General features: G+C 30.9%; 3 protein-coding genes across 3 annotated transcripts; all 3 read right to left on the bottom strand.

Moving 5' to 3' along the window:
• Positions 1-4,405: 4,405 nt before the first annotated feature.
• LOC108852027 (uncharacterized) lies at positions 4,406-6,940 on the bottom strand. The gene is made up of 9 exons (XM_018625514.2): positions 6,850-6,940; positions 6,695-6,747; positions 6,389-6,539; positions 6,192-6,302; positions 5,513-5,639; positions 5,300-5,400; positions 5,068-5,194; positions 4,893-4,945; positions 4,406-4,724 (listed from the first exon to the last, which is right to left on the bottom strand). Exons 1-9 carry the CDS (start codon positions 6,895-6,897, stop codon positions 4,638-4,640), a joined length of 858 nt encoding a protein of 285 aa, XP_018481016.2. The 5' UTR covers positions 6,898-6,940; the 3' UTR covers positions 4,406-4,637.
• Positions 6,941-11,115: 4,175 nt separating this feature from the next.
• Positions 11,116-12,006, bottom strand: LOC108832525 (sec-independent protein translocase protein TATC, chloroplastic-like). Its single transcript, XM_057010031.1, is given in 3 exon segments — positions 11,116-11,506; positions 11,578-11,651; positions 11,653-12,006. Coding segments are annotated over 3 exon segments (594 nt in total). The 5' UTR covers positions 11,963-12,006; the 3' UTR covers positions 11,116-11,296.
• A 2,989-nt stretch (positions 12,007-14,995) lies between these two features.
• LOC130511997 (uncharacterized) lies at positions 14,996-17,295 on the bottom strand. Its single transcript, XM_057010030.1, has 3 exons — positions 17,153-17,295; positions 16,984-17,073; positions 14,996-15,498 (listed from the first exon to the last, which is right to left on the bottom strand). The coding sequence occupies exons 1-3, from the start codon at positions 17,255-17,257 to the stop codon at positions 15,382-15,384; spliced, it is 312 nt and encodes a 103-aa protein (XP_056866010.1). The 5' UTR covers positions 17,258-17,295; the 3' UTR covers positions 14,996-15,381.
• Between the last annotated feature and the right edge of the window lie 6,566 nt (positions 17,296-23,861).

Below are 23,861 nucleotides of genomic sequence, written 5' to 3'. Positions count from 1 at the left end.
TATAGGAGTTTTACTGTAAATTGTTTACTTTCGCATAAGAAAAATAATAATACTTGTGAAGTATATGATGTGTTAGATGAAAACAAAAGCCACAACACCCAAACAAACAACAATTACCTATCATGTTCTTGATTTGGAACATTTTAAGCTCATCTTTGCATTATAGGACCTTGTCTTTCATATTTTCAGGCTTAACCTTCAGCTCGTTTACTTATACTTTCTTTCGATTTAAGTCTTTATATCCTAATATTTTTATTAATATATACAACTGGTAAAAAAACAGAAAATTAAAAAAATTAAAATAAAATAGGAATAATAAAACCAAATAGAAAACATCCCGAAACTGTTAACCCAAACAAAAAATTACATAAAATCGTAGTCTACAACAAAATGGAAGGACAAAAACAGAGCTGCCCGCCACCCAAAAAAACCCGCCAGAACCAAGTACCAAAGAAGTCCTCACATCCACTGCAATTATTGCCAAACCGAAACACCAATAAACACAAGTAGGAAAAGTATTATTATTTTAGCCGAAACCGAAGAACACACAGAGAGGATATGGAAAAACTACCACCTAAACATGACAGAGATTCTGACTAGATAAAAGAAACCTAAAAAGAAATAGAGAAGTGCAAAGTAAAGAAGAACCAAATGAATCCAGACGGTTTCACCGGTTTGGACCCGGCGCGTGGATTGGCCTAAGCTTCACTCCACCACCAACTAAGCCTCCATCGCTATTAGAAAACCTCCAACTTGCGCTGAATCCGCCGTTTTCAAAGCAGACATGAAAGATAAGAGTAAAAACGCTGACAGACCAAAACTGAATTAAAAAACCATCACTACATCAGTTCTTGATGAATTGGATAATCCTAGATCACTTGAACAGGTGCAAAACCTTAACCAGTGTATACTAAACACGCTCTACAAGATCAGACAAGACACAAGGCAGTGGATCCTTGTTCAGTCTCCCTCCGATAGCTTGACTTTGAAAGGATCAACAAAAGTTAATGCTTCCTTGATCTTGTTTTGATCTTTCCTTTTGAAACCAAACTCCTATAAACTTCTGATTCCCATATTCCACTTCCTTCAACCACTCAAATTGTAGAACATATGGACAAGGTCGTGGATAGTGAAAATACCTCCTCGAAAGTACATAAACATCACCAAAGTCACTTCTGGTTTTATTGTGAAACAGATTCTCAACAATTCTATCAGCTTTGCATATCATAGTGAATACCTACTTACAACCAATGACATTCTTTCTAGGAAGCATAAATTCAATATCTCAAGTTTTATTTTGATCAATAGCATCAAATTCCATATTCACAGGGTTATACATTTTTAATATGCCATAGCTTCTCAAAACCCTTTTAGTTCAGTTTTAATTGTATAAAAAAGGTAGAAGATGTAAAATGGTATTGAGATGGTCATAGAAAATGACATAAACTTGGATAATGTGTTTTATGCTAAGAAGGAATACTTGTTAGAGAGAAAGAAATAAAGTAAGTAAAATACAATGATACTCTAAAAGATACATGTGACGCTTCATATGTCGTTTAGGCCTATCAATATACACAAAGCTAATACCCGAACAGAGTTGGTCATGGACCAAGACAGATGAAACATTCGCTTCAGGCCCCCAAAATTTTAGGATAAAAATATTATATACCCCAAATTTGTAAAAAAAAAAAAAAAATTCAGGTCTCCAAACTTTTGAAAACTTTATTAAACTGTCTGTAGCTCCAAAATCTCCGAGATGGACCCGAAGTTAATGATGTAGTACCATGTGATGAAGATGTATACCAGAATCTAAATCATTACCAGGTAAAGAATGAGAAAAGATTTAGTTGATATATAAGCTTTGGCTTATATATCCAATATTAGAATCTAAAGTACATATACTTCGATGATCCAATATTATAGTGAACATTAGCAATCACATTGGCTTGTCAAGCTGCAGTAGGATGAGCAATCTGCATTTATGAAAGATGTGATTGTTTTTGTTGAGCCTTTGAGTGATACTGATTCTTGTGACCATATTCAAACAATTAGTTTTACAGCTAAAAAGGGAAACCATGTAACTTAGAACAATTTTGAAAAATATGTCAACTCTTCACACAATATGTACAGATAAATCTTTGAGATTGGTGAATGCTATTAAAAATTAATATAAGCATTTTCTTTGAAACAGAGTTTATCAACCAAGTTTCTACGATATCATCACACCTAAACTAAACTCCATAATGTCTATGAGCAAGAGAAGGTCAAGGAATTGTGTCATCAATGAATCTCATTTTGTTGCATACATTACTGATAGTCTCTAGAATGAAATTACGATGTCGTAGTCAACCTATCTGAAATAGGAACAAGACCAGGATTGCCACTATCATGAAGATAATACGGATTCTCATACTGATCAGCTTGATATCTAGTTGAATCAGTAACAACATTTGTTGTTGTTGAAGGCAGTTGCTCGGAAACTGGATTTATCATTATTGACTAAAAACTAAAAATCTCATTAGAAAAATACAAAATGACTGAAAATAAGAAGAAAACGTTCCAACAACACTAAAAAGAGTTACTAGATTGCGATGAACAATATATAAGTGAAACTATAAAATTCCATCACTAGAACTCTCGTGTAAGCAACATATTATTTTGAGTATTCTGAAACCATAGTAACAATCAGTTCAAGTTCAAGGTTTAAAATGATGAGGAAGATGATTAAAAAATTATAATTATTAATCTTAATTTTTTCAATCATATACACCTAAAGTCAGGGGCAGGTCTAGAAAACAATGACACGTGAAGCACAATATATAAATTTAAATATATTTTAATAAATAAAATTAAATAATAGATTTTTTTAAAAAATACACTAATCTTTAGAAAATTATATTAAAGTTATATATTATTCTAATGAATCAAATAAAATCAATAAATGACTTATAATGTTAAATATTTAATTTATTACAAATATTATATTTGACATAATTAACTTGCGCGTCGTCCAAAGTTCTACTACCATAGTAGATGGAGCTCAACTTCATGTCCTTCCTTTGCCCTAAAACGGCTCCAAATGCGTAGTCATTTGCATCGCACATGACCTCTAATGGTAAATTCCAATCCGGTGGTTGGACCATAGGCGCGGTCACTAGAGGCTCTTTAAGCATCAAGAATGCCTCACTTAAAGGATTCCTAACAGAGGAAAGTTTGGATACTTGTCACAGGTTGTTCTTTCAGAAGAAAGGAATGACTTGTGAGTTTATCAGATGCTGATAGTGGACAAATAAAGATGGTAAATGACACAATGTCAACAGTGAAGGGAATAATAAGTGTAAGACTGAGAAATGAAGACGGTTCTACAGTTTTGCTGACAAAGGTAAGATGTGTCCCCAGGGTGAGAGCATTACTAATCGGAGAAGTTTGAACTATCTTGAGAGTAGGATCTCTTCTCGAAAGCTATTATCAATGTTCAGCGATTGAATTACCTTCGGTAAATCTAACTAGATAAGCTATCCTTTTTAATTAAGTTAATAATGGATAGTTATGTCGATTTCCAATCTTGAAACTGAGATTGCGAACCATTGCCAGGCAGATTTAGCATATGAAACGAGTCGATTGGGTGAGAAATTAATATCCAGCACAAAATACTGATGGTCGATCGATAGTGCATATGATATGGATGGATGATTTCTGGCATTTCCATCTTTGACTTTTCTTGAGTGTTAAAATTTAGTTTTTTTACTATAGTCAAATTTCTAAAAACAAACTTAATTTAAAATAATTATTTGAGTAAATTTTAAATAAATTTATATTTCTGAAGAAACTAATAATAAATAAAATAAAATAAATTATAAAAAGAAAAAAATAGTTTAGGTAACACATAATCAAAGGTAAAAGGAAAAATATTTTGTGACAAAGTGATTAAAAGTGTTTAAAATTTGAAATAATAAAAAAAAAAGTTAAAAGGGAGAAATCGTTTAGGTAACAAAAAACCAAGGCAAAAGAGAAAATATTTCTTGACAAAGTGATTAAAATGTTTTATTTTAGTCTAATTGTTAGAAGCAATCTGAATAAAAATAATTGTTTGAGTAAATTTTAAAGAAATGATATATTTGTAAAGAAACTAATACAAAATAAAATAAAAGAAAAAAATTATAAAAAAAGAAAAATAGTTTAGGTAACACGTTGACAAAAAAAAAGTTTAGGCAACACGCTGACAAAAAAAAAGTTCAGGACATGCAAAGAACGATGATGCTAGGCACAGACTTATATCATCTGCAAACGAGGCGTTTTCAATCTACCAACAGACAAATATTTACTATTTTGCTCACCGCCTTTTCTATGTGAAAACAATAGTTTTCGATTAGTGCAAAGCCACCGCACAAACAAACATCCCAAATAATAGTTTAATACAAAATACTTTGTTTATTTTTGCTTGTTCACATGATACACACGTAAAGAACGACGATGTCACAAACGAGAATATGATTTATAACTCGTTAAAACAATAGTTTATATTTATTTTCCAAATCAATTATTTTATTTCTTATTTTATAAAATTCAAATATATACAGACCCATTTTAAGAACTTGACCTTGAGTGTTGATCCGTCAAGGACAATCAAATTACGGTCATGCCCCCAAGAAAGCTGCAAGATTTGGATCAGTACGGAATGGAAGAGTTGTTCGGGCCCCTAAACCTCTGCAGCAACAAGCTGCCTGCAAAACACAAACATACTTCACAATTCAGACAAAAATACGTAAATTCGCGTCATGACAAACCAGACATCTTCTATAATTGTATGCCAACTTAAACTTCAAAAGAAACGCGATAGGCTAGTGTTTTAAAAATCGCATCAAGACAAAACACAGAAGAACCAAACTTACGACTCGAGATGCAAATGTCAACGTTTCTTCTAGATCCATGTCTGTGCATAAACCTATGAGAATAATTGAAGAACAAAATTGTTTAACGACCGACCAAAAATGTAAGGAAGAACAAGACTGAAGATAGAACTCGGTTAGGTTCGGTTTAATGCATTAACACTTAGTTTGTTATTACCATAGAGCAAACCTCCCGTGAACGCATCTCCTGCACCTGTTGTGTCCATAAGTTCCGATGAAGGTATTTTCTCAGCTGTTGCGATACACAATCTCCCTATAACATTTCCTTTCAGTCTAGTAACCATCTGAAAATGGTAAGAGAAATATAAATATTTTTCTTTCTGAAAAGGAAATATACAAAAGATATAAGTGAAACTTGCGACAAAAATGCATCTCAAGTCGTTATTTACCGATGAATTGCAGACCGGTAAAACACTTGTAAAGTCTGTGCTTTGCTTAAGAGACTCATGTAGTTCATCGATGTCTGTTTCTTCTTCTGATTCTGGAACCTCTATAGTTATTTGGAAAAGAAAGAAATGTTATAGTTAATTTTACTTTTTTAAATGGCAAACACAAGAAGTATTCGTGTAAGTTTGCAAATAAGGAAATCGACAAGAACTCACCATTGGGACATCTCTCGAGCATCACACAACCTTGTTCCCCCAAAGTCACGATCACAAATTTTAGCTTCGGTAATCTAATGAGCATAGAGAGAAGCGCACTAGGGGATGTTGGTGACTCAGTCCAATCCTGTTTTCCTCAATATTAAACAAGTCCATCTTTTAGGATTAAAATGCAAGAACATATACATATTTACCAAGTCGTCAGCTCACTATATAAACTAATAACTTGCAAGAAATGCAAAAACATATACATATATACCAAGTTTTCAGCTCATTATATAAACTAATAACTTGCAAGAGTTTAAAATGTCATATGGAGTAAATGACATATTGCAACGTTCTTTTCAGCTCTCATAAGTTATAAATGTCATAAAGACACTTTCTACCCTCTGTATAAATACCGTAACATATGTATGGTACCAAGTACCAACATTCAGTATAATACAACCAGATCTCACAAATCTAACAAAGTTGTATACCGTTTTCAAAAGAAAAAGAATCATCCCTAGGTTCTAGACTGAATCTCATAATCTTTTAGTCCGAAACCACACAATCTAATATTAGTTTTTTTTTCAAGTATAACTCCATCTTGTGAGCTTAAGGTTTCATTTTGGGTTTTTTTCCCTTTGAACTAGCCACACATGATAGTTTTACAAAAATGTCCTGAGAACTCTCTAACCTGAGGGAAGTGAGTAGAGCAAATGGCATAATCAGCTAAGTCAAGGAGCTTATCTAGTCCCTCCCTTCTTTTCTCTGCATTGATTAAGATGGATACGTTCTTGCTATGTGCCTGCATAAGAATTACAAATCTTCTTAGAAACAATTATCCGTAATTACTATATTCCTAAATGAGTGGAGAGCTAGCATGTATTTCACCTTTTGTGCAAGAAGCAATTCGGTTTCACGAGACCTTCCAGTTACATGTAGAACTCTTACTCCATCAAGCACATCTAAAAGGAGGGACTCAGTAAGGTCATCTGGGAGCAAAGGAGGATATCCTGGTGTGAAAATACACGTGCGAGTATTCCTACATGTTATGTTATAACAACAGTATCAAACGCATGATTAGTTTACCTAACGCGCTTCTTTGGACATACTATACTTGTATGATTAGAAAAACAGAAACTTTATATTAATAAGAGCACATAGACACAGCATGACACAAAAAGACTGTTTACCCACGTTTGGTTATCTACAATGACGTAATTAAAATGTGAAACTCCATCTTTAGCTGTCTGAAATGGAAAAGAAAAAGAAAGGATTGTTGTTTTATCTATGTTGCCTGATATACAGTATATATGTATGTTGTATCAGTTGACAAACTTTAATGGTGTTACCACACAAAAGGAAGTATCAACGCCGCTAGATTCTAGTTCCTCTAGCATCCATCTCCCTTGAGAATCATCAGCAGCCTAAAACCATATTTCCAGTTTTATTGTGATGAACTTTAATGTTTATATAATACTATAGCTATATAAATTAATACAGAATAACTTAATAAATATGATAAATTATAAATTATTTCAGTTTCAAATTAGACCCATGTAAAATATGACAATTTGATATAATAATAACATATATATATACTTTTAAAAATAGCTAAATATATGATTCATTAAAATTATAAATACATAATTATCATATACAAATCTATATAAATATAAAAATTGCATTGTATATTTGTTTTCTTCAAAATACATTAAAAAGTTGCTGTTATTTTGTCGCTTAACATCTAAAATGTATTTATATACTGCCATATGTATTCAAGATATATTAGAATATAATTTTAAAGAATGAAATTTAAATCCACAAAATTTAATAAATATATAATATCATGAACTAAGATATTTTTTTAATAAAATAAATTTTTAAAAGAAATCTTACTGTAAATTAATAATATCATTTTTTGTAATTTTTTGCTAAAATTATTTTTTACATTATTAATGTATAGAGTATTTACATTTACTTGTTTTGGTGAACAATATTGGAAAGGGAAGAGCATAAATCTCCAAATTACATTAACAAAGTTGTTTTTCTTCAAGTTCTAATTTTCATAATATTTGCATTGGTAATCTTTTTAAAAAAAAAATTCAATACAAAATTATACTACTTTTTAATTATTAAAATATGAACACAAGTTAATGATATTTTTGGGTTCAGGTCTCTTAAAATTTTAAATATCCAGTGATAAAATATTAATATAATTTTGTATTCCTTCTCACAAATTTTATTATTAGTATAATTTGTGCTGAGAAACTTTAATAGAAACACTTCCAACAAACGATTATCTCTTTAAATTTGAGGGTTTTTCCATTTCCACATATCTTCATAGCTTAAAATTTTAAGAGATAAATACTGCATTAATAAAAAAAGGGGAAATTTTATAACTACACTTCTTTTGGTACCACTATTCATCTTTACCTTTAATGGAAGGATATTTCAATAATACCACAATCATTAATGGATGAATTACTAAACTGACCCTTATCTATTTTTCTCGGTCACCGTCGTCTTCTTTGTAAAATAATTTGGCGAGGAACAAAACGTCTTCTCTCTCTTACGGAGGTGACAAGAGATGGTGACGAGAACAAAGCAACAAATTGTCTTCTCACACGGCAGCGACAAGAGGTTATGGAGAATCGTCGTCGTCTTTATTGAGCCTCGCTGTTGTCGTCTTCATTGATCTTTCGATGTGTTGTTTCTAATTTCTTAATGGATATGTGATCAGGAAAGTGATGGAGAAGATGGAGAGAAACTTTTTGATTACCATTGTTTTCAGCCATCAGATTTTCAATCACACACACATGTTTCCTTCCATTGACGATGAGTTTCAGTTTTTTCAATCATACACACGTTTTAGGGGCCTTCCTTGTTTAATAGTTTATATATATATATATATATATATATATATATATATATATATATATATATATATATATAGATTCCTTAGAGTTTAGAATTTTTGTTGTTGTGTTCGTTAATCCACACGAATGGGTATATATTTCTTTTTATCACTCACTGTAAATCTTTGCTTTTTCCAGTTAGTTTTAGCATGTTGGATAATTTTGGAATAGTTTCTTCTACCAGATTCATGATTTTGAAAGAAAGTTTATTCCTTTTTCAGATTTATGTTGATATACGATGCTATTGATTTGATTAGTCATGTTCTAGCTTGGTCTGTTAAAGGTTTTTTCTCTAGACAGTTGATTTGATTTGAAGTATAGTCAATAAGTCATGGGGAAGTGGTCCAAGAAATTCATGGGGAGGACAAGCTCCATCGGTTATGGTAATGTGGGATATGGAAATGCTGCTGCTGCTCCGTGGGGTGGTTCTGGTCCCAGGTCAGCAGTGATGGGTCAAGGACGTGGTGCGTCTGCAGGTTATGGCAGTAGTCAAGGTTATGGCTATGGTGGAAATGATGTTTCTTATGGGGCTCCATCTGGTTACGGTGCAGTTGGTGGGCGGCCTGGAAGTATGCCTAACAGTCATGGAGGTGGATATGTTGATGCTTCAGATGGAGGAATAAAGACTGCAGCAATGGTGGTTTTTTCCTTAAACCAATTTATTTATAATGGTTTCTAAATCATTTATAATGGTTTATAAATCATTTATAAATAGTAAAATCATTTATAACAATTCTCAATCTTTTATAAGGCTTTATAGGCATTAATAAAGCAACTTCTAAACCCTTATGTTAGTTTGCAGTGAATAAATAGGCACTAATAAATCAACTTCTAACCCCTTGAATTAGTTTATAAACCTTTATACATCCGTCTATAAATTAAGTTATAAACTTCGTCAAAAAAAGAAAAAAAAATAAGTTATAAACTCTATGAATCATTTGATAAGGTTTTTATACATTAACTTAGAAACCTTAATAAATACGTTTATAACACCTTAATAGATCAACTTATAAACCAGTATAAATCAGTTTACAAACCTTATAAATAATTTTATAAATTAGTTAGATGAATTTCCAGCTTAAAACCAATTAGTTATAAATGGATTCACCCATTATTAGCTTAAAACCAATTAATTCTAAATATCTATAAATAATTTATTAGCACTTATAAATAAGTTTATACCTCTTATATATAAGGGTTGACTAAATCATTTATAAAGGATAATAAATTATTTATAAGGATTTAAAAATCATTTATATAATAATATTATTCTTAAATTTATCTATCAGAGCTAATAAATATATTTTAAAAGTTTATATAAGATTGTTATAAGGGTTTATAAAACAATTCATAAGTATTTCTAAACTATTTAATTATTTAGAAAATCAAAAGCATCATGAATATATGTGTAATTTATAAATATTTATAAATTGTTTATAAATTGATTTATAAATCCTTTATTAAAGTTTATAAATCGTTTATAAGAGCTGGTAAATCGATTATAAAGATTTATTCAATTCAAAAAAAAATTATAAAGGTTTATAAATTAATTTATAAGAATTTATAAATCAATTTATAAAAAGTTTATAATTATTTTACGAGTTTTGTAAAAGTTTGAAAAAACTTATAAGGGTATACAAAACCATTGAACTGCTTTGATTTAAAAGAACTATGTTTTGATTTTCTGCTTTATAAAACAATTTATAAAGTTCATACATCATTATAAAGGATTATAAAACAATTTATAAGGGCATGTAAAATTATTTGTAAGAGTCTATAAACCATAAAGGATTAAAAACAAGTTATAAAATTTATGAACCATGTATAAATGTTTATAACAAAGTTATAAAAGTTTATAAATAATTTGTAAAAGGTATGTATACTATTAATAAGAGTTTATAAAAACGTTATGAAAGCTTATATTCAATTTACGGTCGTGAGGCAACAGACGTCGTTTACGGTCCATATGGATACAGAGCAACCAGTTTGGTTTACAGAGTCCACAACCATTTAGAAAAAAGCTTATATTCAATTTATAAGGGATATTACAAGAGTTGTATATGTTTATAAATCAGCTAAAAGAGTCTACAACCATTTAGAAACCCTTATAAAACAATTTATAATGGTTTGTATAGTAATTTATCAGGGTTTATAAGGGTATGTAAATAATTTATAAGGGTTTATAAAAATAATTCATAAAGTTTATACATCATTAGAAAGGATTATAAGACAATTTATAAGGCTCTGTAAAATTATTTATAAAAGTCTATAAATCATTTACAAACGCATATAAAACAAGTTATTAAATCTATAAAATGTTTATAAATGTTTATAAGAAAGTTATGGAAGTTTATAAATAATTTATAAGGGGATACTATTAATAAGGGTTTATATAGGTGTATAAACCAATTATAAGGTCTCTATATTATTTATAAGAATATATAACCAGTTTGTAAGAGTAACATTCAATTTTCAGGAGAGTTTCTCCATTCTATTATTAGAGTTATATAGGTTTAGAAATCAAGTAAAAGGGTCAATAACCATTTAAAAAGACTTATAAAACAATTTATAATGGTTTGTATAATACTTTGTAAGGGTTTATAAGGGTATGTAAATAATTTATAAGAGTTTATAAAAATAATTATAACCGTAATTGTGTTGCTGTAATGTGTACTTACACTTATCATTCCCTCTGTTCTGAAGTGCAGATTTCAGGATTCTCGAGAATCCCCTTAACCTCTCTGCACTTTTCTGGTGTACATTCAAAGATGAAGATTCAAATGAACACTTTAGGCAACCAAAATGTGGTCTCTACAAAAGTCGTATACTCTACAAAAGATACATGAATTTATTTCGTCTTTGAACAGCCAAACCAAGTTCCTCAACGACCTGTGAGCTTGACCATCCACGCACCACCCAAGTATAGCCCCAGAAGCGGCGTTGCTAGGAGCATTTGAGTGACTGGGTCTGTCGAGAGCGTGACCACAGCTGCTACAACCACCGCACCCACCACCACATATCTCCATATTGAAAGCATTTGATCTCCAGACACCACCCCTACTTGTCCCAGGAGTAACTGAGTTACTGGAACCTGTTAAACCAACAAAAAGTCAAATTCCGGGTGAACAAACCAAGAAGATGTAAACTCTCACTGCCGCGTACCTGGAAAGACAAACCGGTGCTGAACATAAGAACTAGCAAAAACTCAAAGTACTGGTCGATAGACCACAGAGATTCAAGAAGCTAGCTGGAGAAACCGTACACCCTGATTTTTGACAGGAGCTTCAAGAAACACTATTAGATATTTGGAGAAGGTGAAGCATCCGGTGACTGCAGCTCCCACAGCCAAAACAGAGACGAATATTCTCTCCCTGAGCTCCTCAAGATGATCGAATATAGTCATCTCTTTGTCATCAGGGAGCTCCTCTTTACCTGGATACAAGATGTAACAACCCGTCCTGCGAAACCACCCGTCCGTAGACCCAAGCTCACAGCGCTGCAGCGCACCGACCCCAACCCCTCCATTATGAGTTCTCACTAACTCCATAATTAGGTTGTTGGTGAGGTTCGAACCCCCGACCTCACCCTTTAACAGCATTCCCACAGAACAAGCTGTCACCAATTGAACTGCAGGTCAATTGGTGACAGCTTGTTCTGTGGGAATGCTGTTAAAGGGTGAGGTCGGGGGTTCGAACCTCACCAACAACCTAATTATGGAGTTAGTGAGAACTCATAATGGAGGGGTTGGGGTCGGTGCGCTGCAGCGTTGTGAGCTTGGGTCTACGGACGGGTGGTTTCGCAGGACGGGTTGTTACATAAAAGTCGACTTTTTATTGTGACAACCCGTCCCGTGGAACCACCTGCCCATGGACCCCAGGCTCACAGCGCTGCAGCGCACCGACCCCAACCCCTCCATTATGAGATCTCACTATCTCCATAATTAGGTTGTTGGTGAGACTCGAACCCAGGTCCTCACCCTTTAACAGCATTCCCACAGGACAGGCTGTCACCAATTGATCTGCAGTTCAATTGGTGACAGCTTGTTCTGTGGGAATGCTGTTAAAGGGTGAGGTCGGGGGTTCGAACCTCACCAACAACCTAATTATGGAGTTAGTGAGAACTCATAATGGAGGGGTTGGGGTCGGTGCGCTGCAGCGCTGTGAGCTTGGGTCTACGGACGGGTGGTTTCGCAGGACAGGTTGTTACACAAGAACTCATAGATGGGACTTGATTTATCTTCTTGCCCAAATGATGCATCTTCTTCCACAGCTGTGTAAAATGACAAGATTCGATTCATGGGTTGTCTAATAACTCTTCCGATAAAACACATACAACAAACAGCATAGCCAAAGCTAAGAGTAGTTTCCGTCGGTGAATCGCTGGAATTTTAGTCGAGAGCTGACAAGCGAACCACTGGGGGTAAGCTTTTTCTACACCGTCGCGTTACACCACCGTATCGGAGTCCACCTTGATTCCGCGAATTGCAGAAGTTCATAGTGTAGGAGGGACGCTTTCTAGGCGAATCAACATCGACTTGCGAGGCCCATCTCTTCTCTCTCTAGAATCAGTCCTCACGTTTGCTAGTGCAAGAGCGTCGGGAAACAATTGGTTCTCCAGTTCGCGTTTCTCGAGTCCTCGTTCGAAGGAGCAGCCGGTGGAGATCGAATCGGCGCGGCTCTTGTTGATGCCAGGACGAGTTGGAACGGAGCTAGGGTTTCGGGTGGTGGTCGTCGTAGAGAATCCATCTTCGACATCCACAAACTGAGACGACGCCGAGGAGAGGAGAGCCACCGCCGAGATAGATGAGAAGATATGTTTGTTGTTTAATTATGGAAGGGCATAGTAGTCTTTTTTATGTTTAAATTTGTAAGGTAAAATTGGTTAAGGTATATGTGAAATAGTGTATCTTGAAAATGGTATTAGTGATAATTTCTCTAAAAAAAAGAGATTAAATATTGCATTTTCACATTTGAAAGTGCATTTTCACCTTTTAAAACACTATTTACGATTTATTTTGGTCCAAATAATTTGTATATGAGAAGCACATGTTTAATATATTTTATCATATTTTTAGTACTTACACTTTATTTTCTCAGTATTTTTAATTTAAAATATTACATTAACTTCTTTACATCATATTTTAGTATTTACATTTACATTTTAACATATATATATATATATATATTATTTTAATATATTTCAAATAATATTTTATTTAATTAATAAAATTCAAATATAATAGATTGTTAATAATATTGATGGCTAGACATAGAACATCTCCGGCTTTATTCCATATTATATATGGAGTAATGATTTTTTTTTGTTCACTACACCTTTTCCACCTCATTTTCCAATAAAATACGAAGTGGGGTTAGAGTTGTCTAAAATACAAATTATTTTAAAGTTAAATCTGCCATTGGAGCAATAACATCCCTCTAAATTTTTATTTTAGTCGTGGTTCCTCTTAACATTGGAAATGATTGTTGGAGATGCTTTGGAAACTAATACATTAATCTTCTTCCAGATCAGCCTTTCAATACTCTTATTTAAATAATAAAACTTGCTTCAACAAGAAATAAATCAAAGAACAAAGTCAAAATTGTACTAACCTTAGAGCATCCGCAACGCGGCGTCTTAGGCGAATCCTTAGTGAAATCCTTAGGTTTAGAACAATATTATATGATTAAATATTTAACTGTAGCTAAGGATGAGTCCTTAGCTAAGGTCATTAAGGATCAAATCCTTAATGTGCTGGCACTCAACTACTGGCTCTCGATTGAAAGAACGATTTGATCAATCTCGATAGAAGAAGAAGATGGTACGTGGTGTTTGTCTTCTCAATCGATCCTTAAAATAACTGCTCTGTATTTTCATCGATTGATTTCTCTTCTGTGGTAAATTGGGGATATCGTGTTTTTTTTTTATTGGAACTGATCTCCAAAGCCCTAAGATTGATTTTTATTTTGTGATCAATTTGGATTAGTTTCGGAGATTTTGTGTTTTCGGTGGCTGAGATTTGGGTTTAGGGCTCGTTCACGAATCATTCAGAATGCTTATATCTTTAACTTGATTGTATTATCAATAGGTTCGCATATGGTTCACAGATAAATTTTTGAGGTTTTTGTATTGATCCCATCATTCTTTGTTATCGACATGTTGAAAAATTTACAGCCTTTTAGCTTGTTAACGATATTTTGTATCTGTTTCAGCTAAATCAGATCAATTGCTTACTGGTGGGTTTATTTTCATGTGTCGTTCCTGTGTGACTCTGCAACTTGCTTCTTCTCTGCATTGAATCGAACACCCTTGGCAATCATAGCAATTTGTTTACTTCTTTCTTACTAATCCCTAATGTCTCAAGGAGTAAACAAATTGTCATGGTTTTAGGATTCTATATCGTTTAATATCTTCCAATAATGATGCTACTAACTTGACACTGGTTTTTTATGAATATGTACACATACCTTGTGTGTTAATTAACAACTATGCTATTGCAATGTTTGATGGCTGCTTCTCTTTTTTTTTTTTTGGGGATGCAGGTTTTAGGACACTAAACAAACAAAATAGTGTCTGATGAGGAAAATTGTGTGTTTGCAGTTGCTTCTTTCAGCTTCTAAAGACAAGACAGTTCGGTTATGGAGAGTTGGTTCTGATTTGTGTCTTCATGTCTTTCATCATAACAACTACGGTAACTTTTGATACTTTCTTAACTCAGTTAAAGAGAATCCCATTCTCTGTGTGTTTGTATAGCAAAACAGAGCATCTCATTCTCTGTTTTATTACATGGTCATCATCAATAGTATGTTTTAGTATTCATCAGACTTCTAAATAAATGAATGGAATTGAACATTTTTTGTATGAAAAAAAAATTTCCTAAGGACTCTATATTGAGTAACACCATTGTACATACATTTTAGTGTAAAATCCTTAAATATTCAAAAAGCAAAAAAAAAAAATATTTTATTACTAAGGATTCCAATGGTGGATAACACCATTGGAGATGCTCTTAGCTAAGATCCTAGAAGCCAAACCCAAACGAGCAGCGCATGTCAAAGTATTCCCAGTGTTTCCACCTCCTTGAACCTGTAAATTATTCAGAAAATGTCAGCGAAAATTTTCGAAACTAAGAGCATCTCCAATGGTGTTATCCACCATTGGAATCCTTAGTAATAAAATATTTTTTTTTTTTGCTTTTTGAATATTTAAGGATTTTACACTAAAATGTATGTACAATGGTGTTACTCAATATAGAGTCCTTAGGAAATTTTTTTTCATACAAAAAATGTTCAATTCCATTCATTTATTTAGAAGTCTGATGAATACTAAAACATACTATTGATGATGACCATGTAATAAAACAGAGAATGAGATGCTCTGTTTTGCTATACAAACACACAGAGAATGGGATTCTCTTTAACTGAGTTAAGAAAGTATCAAAAGTTACCGTAGTTGTTATGATGAAAGACATGAAGACACAAATCAGAACCAACTCTCCATAACCGAACTGTCTTGTCTTTAGAAGCTGAAAGAAGCAACTGCAAACACACAATCTTCCTCATCAGACACTATTTTGTTTGTTTAGTGTCCTAAAACCTGCATCCCCAAAAAAAAAAAAAGAGAAGCAGCCATCAAACATTGCAATAGCATAGTTGTTAATTAACACACAAGGTATGTGTACATATTCATAAAAAACCAGTGTCAAGTTAGTAGCATCATTATTGGAAGATATTAAACGATATAGAATCCTAAAACCATGACAATTTGTTTACTCCTTGAGACATTAGGGATTAGTAAGAAAGAAGTAAACAAATTGCTATGATTGCCAAGGGTGTTCGATTCAATGCAGAGAAGAAGCAAGTTGCAGAGTCACACAGGAACGACACATGAAAATAAACCCACCAGTAAGCAATTGATCTGATTTAGCTGAAACAGATACAAAATATCGTTAACAAGCTAAAAGGCTGTAAATTTTTCAACATGTCGATAACAAAGAATGATGGGATCAATACAAAAACCTCAAAAATTTATCTGTGAACCATATGCGAACCTATTGATAATACAATCAAGTTAAAGATATAAGCATTCTGAATGATTCGTGAACGAGCCCTAAACCCAAATCTCAGCCACCGAAAACACAAAATCTCCGAAACTAATCCAAATTGATCACAAAATAAAAATCAATCTTAGGGCTTTGGAGATCAGTTCCAATAAAAAAAAAACACGATATCCCCAATTTACCACAGAAGAGAAATCAATCGATGAAAATACAGAGCAGTTATTTTAAGGATCGATTGAGAAGACAAACACCACGTACCATCTTCTTCTTCTATCGAGATTGATCAAATCGTTCTTTCAATCGAGAGCCAGTAGTTGAGTGCCAGCACATTAAGGATTTGATCCTTAATGACCTTAGCTAAGGACTCATCCTTAGCTACAGTTAAATATTTAATCATATAATATTGTTCTAAACCTAAGGATTTCACTAAGGATTCGCCTAAGACGCCGCGTTGCGGATGCTCTAATAAAGTCAACTAAGCATTAAGAGCATCATTGCAAATAGTAATGGACCTTGAAGCTCGTGCATCGGATCTTTTGGTCGGGAACTGGGAAAGACGGTACAGTAACTAAGTAATCCAAACAAAGTTGACCACAACCAAGCTGCCATTGTAGCGAATCTAATCATTATCACCAAGTCACAAGAAGCATGAGAATAAAAGAGAAAGATAGAGTTACGCACGACAATGGGGTGACCCGGAATAGCTTCGTTGGAGCGAGATGTCATGTCAGAGCTCCGCCTTTGCGTTATTACCAAGTAGGAGAGCAGAAGATAGAGATTGGACATTTATAGGGCCCCAACTTTCAAAAGAAACAATTTTTTTCTTTCTTTAACAATTATAGGGAATCATGATACACGATTTCTTTTTTTTTTTAACTAAAAGAAACTTTTAAAAGATAAGTTCTTTTTGACAGAACCCATTATTTTATTATTCAAACAAAAAGATGATCTCGGAAACTGGATCAAAATATAATTATATCCTATTATTTTATTAATTGCTTATATATATTTTTATTATTAACTTATTTCATTGACTTTCAAATTGAACACAAGTTTTTTTTCAAAAATATGATTTAATAGATGTTTTTTTTGTTTTATATAATTATTTAATCATGAATTTATTATAAGAAATGTAAATAATTTTTCTTTTAAATAAAATATAAATAATTTTTCTTTTAAATAGATATCACTTTTATAAAACATTATATGTTAATTTACATATCTTAATAAAGTTTTTACAATAATGGGTTATGCATTTTATTTTGTATCATTTAAAATATATAACGTCACTGCATAATCATATATTATATTTACGTAAAGAAACATACCATATTATTGTTCTTTTATTTTAAATTATTGATAGTAATTAACATAAATAAAAATAACTAAGAAATATTTACTAAAATTCATTATTATCTTTCAAATCACATATAAGTTTTTTGTTTGTTCTTACATATGTATTATAATACATGCATATATTTTATCTTTTGTTTAATTAATTAATTTGTATATCTTCAGGTTATGTTATATATCTTCACACATTTAAATGAATACTAAAAATCAAAGTGTGTTATAAGTTATTTATCTTTCAAATGAATTATTAAAACCTTAAGATGTTACAAATAAGTTTATTTTTATGATTAATAATATTTAATAAAACATCTAATTTATTCCCAACATATTATAACACATATATGTATTTTTATTTCCTTTTTATTAGAACTACTATTTTTTATGTATATTAGCTTAATTCATTTTAAAATTTTCAAAAATTCAATTATATATGATGATTCAGTAAATTATTTTGATCAGTTAGATATCTTTTTTAATGCATAAACTACTTGTTGATTTGTATTTGTTCTGCATAATTTAATTGATATGCATTTGTTTTACTTGATCTGCATTATCTGTTTCATTTACATTTTTTGTTTTGCATCACCATTCAAAACCTATAATTGAAATAAAAAATGCAGCTAGTTGTTAGCAAAATAATAAAGAAGAAGTTGAATAAAAATGAAGCGGTTTCGGTTGAACCGAAGACAAACGGATGGAAAAGAGTAAAACTTGAGCATAATTTTTGTTTTTCTATTTCTAAAAAAAATTGTATTATATAACGCTCAAAAAATTAATAATTCATTTTATAATCAAAGAAAAAATTAACAACGATATTTAATGTATTTTATGTCTTACATACCAAAACACTCTTAAAATTAATTATATTTTTTAAATTAAAAAAATTACTGACTCAACATTTTTCTTTGTTTTGTTTTTCTCTTCTAAAATCTCTCTCAAATCTTTTTCTCTTTTTTTTTTGTCTGAGTATTAAAAATCCTTCGATCTATGAGATAGTTGACAGATTTTTATGCAGTTAAAGTTGGATCAATCAGAAATCTAAATAAACACTCGAGTTAATCACTCTTCATTGCCGATGTTATAATCTGTTACATCAGTAATGATTCATTTTGCTAGATGGTTACCGTCGTTACCAATATGTTTCTCTGATGATAATCAATTGTTATCACCATCGATTATTGTTTTCTTTACTGCTTTTTATATCTTATCACTTTTTTTTTTGTTCAATTCTATTCTATTATTCTATTATTCATCATTATATAATAATTTAATATTGTAAAATATTATATATTACCTTCAGATTTTAATTTTATTTCAAATATTTAATTATATTTTATATTTTTTATTTTTATTTAAATTTAATGATTGGGGTTTAGAGTTTAGTATTTATGGACATAGTGGATTGGAAATATGGTTTATGATTATACTATTTAAAGACTATAATCACTATTAGTTACGCTCCGTGTTCGAAAACTCGGACAACTCGGCCGAATTTACAATGGAAATATGTTAGGCGGCAAGTAAGCGCGTCGATTTGGTGTTATTCGGCTGATAACTTGGTTTCCTGAGAAAATCAGTTATTTTTTTCAACTTTTCATGATGGAAATCCATATGGTTTGATAAATCTGTTGTACTATAGCAATAATCAGTGTATTAGACAAGAAAACCGATGAAAATTAGGAAGCAAAACTGTTAGACGGCGAATTTAGGGTTGCAGAGGTGTTCTGAAAGGAAGAAAAATAGGGTATTTTGTCAATTCACCGTCATTAATGACAAAAAAAAGAAGTCACCCACACCCCAGGTCCATCGAACCCATGATCTGTCTTCTATAAAATGCGGGCTCGAACCACTGGACTAAGCTATATATATTTCGTAATAATACTACGAAACAAATATATATAAGTACATATTTATTAAAATTACAAAAACTAATCCCGAGTAATCAACGATTAATCTCCGTTTTTATACTACTCGCTAGGCGTTAGTTGACTGCCCGACTCATGCTTAGCGCAATTTCGAACATGGGTTACGCAAATATGCCTACGAACTCACTACTCTCTCCGTTTCACAAAGAGTGTCATTTAGACAATTTTCACACATATTAAAAAATTGATTGAAATGTGTTTAGTTTTTCATTAATATCATACCTAAACCAAAAACATTTTGATAAATAATTTTATTTATAAGATTAATACATTTTGCAATTAATATTGAGCTAAAAAATAAGTGTAAATTGTACTAAAATTGTAAAACAATATTTTTATATAAAAGGAAAAAATGTTAAAGTGACACTTAATATGAAACAAAAGGAATATTAAGTACACACTATTTCTTGAACAACACTTTCTTATATGATGCTTACCTTTATTAATTTACTTATGTAAATATAATAGATTTTTATTATGTGTTATTTAATAAATTCAGTTATCGTCCATACATCCTTGTTCTCCCGCATACATCCTTGTTCTTTTGTCTCCTACTTAATTAAGTGTTCTTAGGGTACCCTTTTTCATAGGTTCTTAAGTATACAGATAAATTATAACAAGGAAAAATAGGAGAGAGAACACATATCTATATTATTAAATTAGGTTTATTTGACAACATGGATAATATTTTTTTAAAAAGAAATTTATTTTAAAATATAGATAAGATTTTTTTTAAAAACTAGTTTGCAAACATAAATAGTAGTATAAAAAATAAAGTTGTTTGGACACATGGATAACATTATATTAAGAGAAAGAGTAATGGGTTTATGTTTTTAAAAAATTGAAATTCCATTATATTATTATGAGAAACGATCTATTTGAGTCAGTTTTAAAATATACAAAATAGGCTAATCAAGTCACCTAAAACATCTTTTATCTAAACTTTATATACATTTATTTCAAATCAAAATAATAATTTAATGTTGATTTATATCAAAAATTGATTCAAAAATATACATATATTAAAATTTGATTTTTACTATCTATTTCCTAATAACCATTATTAAAAATGTTTTCAATATATATAAGAAAAAATACAATATGAAACCAAATTTCATATACCAACTTAAATTATGGTTTTTATATTTCACATTAAGTTTTATATGATTATTTATATGATGGTACGCATAAAACATTATTAATTATATGATTACTATATGATGGTAGATATAGAATACGATTAATCGATTAATTATATGATGACACATATATGATACTATCTCTGTTTAATAATAAATGTTATTCTAACTTTTTCTCTTGTTATATAAAAAGTGTCATTTTACAATTACAATGTAAATTATATTTACTTTCAGATCAAAATTATTAGCAAACTGCAATGATATTATAAATAGTTTATTTATCTCATATACAACTGGTCAAATATGTGTATTTAATAACAATTTACATATATTTCTAGCACTTTCTTAATCTGTGTAAAAAATGTCAAAGTGACACTTATTTAGAAACATATAGAGTATATAATAGTGACTAGGAAGGACGTTCGGGTACCCATTCAGGTTCGAGTCTGTTTGGGTTTCAGGTTTTCGGGATCAAAAATTTCAGCCTCAATCGGATATTTCTGAATTTTGATTCAGGTTTGATTCAGATCTTTACGGGTTCTTTTCGGGTTCTAATAATCCATTTAAATTATTTTTAAAATTTCAAAATTCATTATAAACTTTAAATTTTTAAAAATATATAAACAAAATAATATATTACATCTAAATTTGAATAATATATTACATATAAATTTGAATAATATATGTCATAGTACCTAAACTTAACATATAAATTGGTTTTGTTTAATTTGGATAGAGAATCAATAATTATTTTAAGTATTTTTGGTGTTTTGAGTATACATTAACTATTTTAGATATTTACTTTTGACTATTTGTATATATTTTCAAGTATTTATAACCAACTTCAAAGTATCATATATATTCTGGATGTTTTTATATACATTAAATCTAAAATTATATATATATATATATATATTGGGATACATTCGGGTACCCATAATATTTTGGTTTGGATCGGTTTCGATTTTGGTTCTCTAAATACCAAAATTTTAAATAATTTGGATATTTCGGTAGTAATCTCTTGTAGCCGAGCCTGCACAAAAAATTAAAAAACCCAATAAGCAGCTGTCTATTATTTATCGGTCCAACTGCTTTAAGAAATTTTCAAAAAAAATCAAAAATCTTCATATTAATATTTTAAACTTGTTTTTAGAAATTTATCAAGTATTTACCATTGCTAATGCTCTTATGTTATATGCCTCATCTAAATTAAAACATTACTGTTTTTATTTTGTCCATATGTTTTAAATTGTCGACGATGTCACTTCCTCGTTTCTCTATCACCGGTAACCAGCGCGAGACTAACTTTTTATAATGCCCCAATCAAAATTTAAAAATATGTCCTTATACAAATTTTATTAACATCACAAAAACAAAACAGTATAAAAGCAACTTAAATTTTCAATAAAAAGAAATCAAAATTCATAATCTGTTTATTAAAAAAAACAGTGATATTAAGAACACTTATTGTTGAAAAATATAATTTTTCTTGCATTTTTTCTGTAAAATCATCTATTAATCTATCTATTAGATTCATATTGTCAAGTTTTTCAATCATAGTTGTTGCAATTGATAACATAGCCAATCACTTTAGTCTTTCTTATGATACGATAGACCTCAAATAATTATTTATCAATTTCAACTTCAAAAAACTTCTTTTATTTGTGGCAGTCGACGTGGAAATGATAAACAATATGCATAAGCAGTTTCTGTAATTTGATAACAATCCTTCATTTTTTTAAATAGTCAAGCATTTCATTATGCTTTCAAACTTTTAGATATTGACTCTCAAAGAATATTTAGTTCTATAAACAAACCAACTATGTCTAGTGCATACCATTCATTAAATAATATTCCAGATTTAAAAAGGGAAAATTAGATTTTTAGGACACTTTGAACTAGGATTTGTCACACTAGGATTTTTGTAGGATGTTTTGTCAAATTAGGATTTTAATTCTTGTAAATACTATAATACCCTTAAAATCTCATTTAAATAATTGAATTATAATTATAAATAATTATTTTCGTAATAGATTTATTATTTAAACATCTAAAAGTAAAAAAAATGAATAAAAAAGATTAAACAAAAAGGGATCGCGACCCAAATTTTAGTTTAAAGTGTCCCAATTTTTTTTTTACTTCTTCCTCTCCGCCGAGCTTCCTCTAATGGCGATCTAGGGTTCGTCACCACCATTGTCGTCTCCGCCGTTCTCTTCATCTGAAATCCTAGTGTGACAAGAAATCTCTTCTCCCTCCTCGTCTTCCTCTTCCATCCGAGTCCCCAAAAACCTTAATCGACGTTTTCTTCGTCATCTAGGTTAGTCGGAGCGGGTCAACTTCAAATCGAAGTGTTCTTCCCTCAAATTCATTTAAATCTCACGTCTTCTTCACACAAGGTATTCGATTTCGTCTATTGATTCATTTAACCCTAACTTTTTTAAAACCTAATTTCTCATCTTTCTTAAACTGAAATTGGCATTTTTGGCTTGATTAATCATCTTAGACTAGTTGTTGTCCGATTGTATATGTATTTCACTGCGATCTTGTATCAAAACGATTTAGGGTTTTGGAAAGGGGGATAATTCGGGTTTTGACATCTTAGACTAGTTGTTGTCCGATTGTAATGTATCTTGCTCTTAGAAATCTTAGAATTCAGTGGAAAATAGGAAATTCGAGTCTTGATAACTTATACCATTTGCTGTCCGATTGTGTATGTGTTCATGTAGAGTAGATGTTGTCCGATTGTAATGCATATTTGTCTGAGAAATATTAGAATTCAGTAGAGTAGATGTTTTCTGAGTGTAATGTATGTTGTCCGATTATAATGTATATTGATTTTGAAATTGGACATTTCTTATACCATGGGCTATCCGATTGAGTATGTGTTCATTGTAGACATGATTGTTGTTGCTCTCATTATTGTGTGATTATATTGATACTTTTGAACTCACAATTTTTTCATGTTTTATAGAT

Source organism: Raphanus sativus, chromosome 4 (genome assembly GCF_000801105.2).
Source record: "Raphanus sativus cultivar WK10039 chromosome 4, ASM80110v3, whole genome shotgun sequence".
Taxonomy (NCBI): Eukaryota; Viridiplantae; Streptophyta; class Magnoliopsida; order Brassicales; family Brassicaceae; genus Raphanus; species Raphanus sativus.
The sequence above is the reverse complement of the archived record's forward strand: the minus strand, read 5'-3'. Positions and strand labels throughout refer to the sequence as shown.

Bases quoted from the DNA above. Each gene is read 5' to 3' on its own strand.
- LOC130511997 (XM_057010030.1), bottom strand. From the start codon at position 17,257: ATGTCCAATCTCTATCTTCTGCTCTCCTACTTGGTAATAACGCAAAGG. The intron at 17,074-17,152 runs GTGCGTAACTCT...CTACAATGGCAG, and splicing joins TTCCGGGTCACCCCATTGTC to CTTGGTTGTGGTCAACTTTG. The intron at 15,499-16,983 runs GTCCATTACTAT...AATAATTTACAG, and splicing joins TCCGATGCACGAGCTTCAAG to GTTCAAGGAGGTGGAAACAC.
- LOC108852027 (XM_018625514.2), bottom strand. From the start codon at position 6,897: ATGCTAGAGGAACTAGAATCTAGCGGCGTTGATACTTCCTTTTGTGTG. The intron at 5,401-5,512 runs GTGAGTTCTTGT...AAATAACTATAG, and splicing joins GCTCGAGAGATGTCCCAATG to AGGTTCCAGAATCAGAAGAA. The intron at 4,725-4,892 runs GTAAGTTTGGTT...TGTGTTTTGCAG, and splicing joins TGACATTTGCATCTCGAGTC to GCAGCTTGTTGCTGCAGAGG.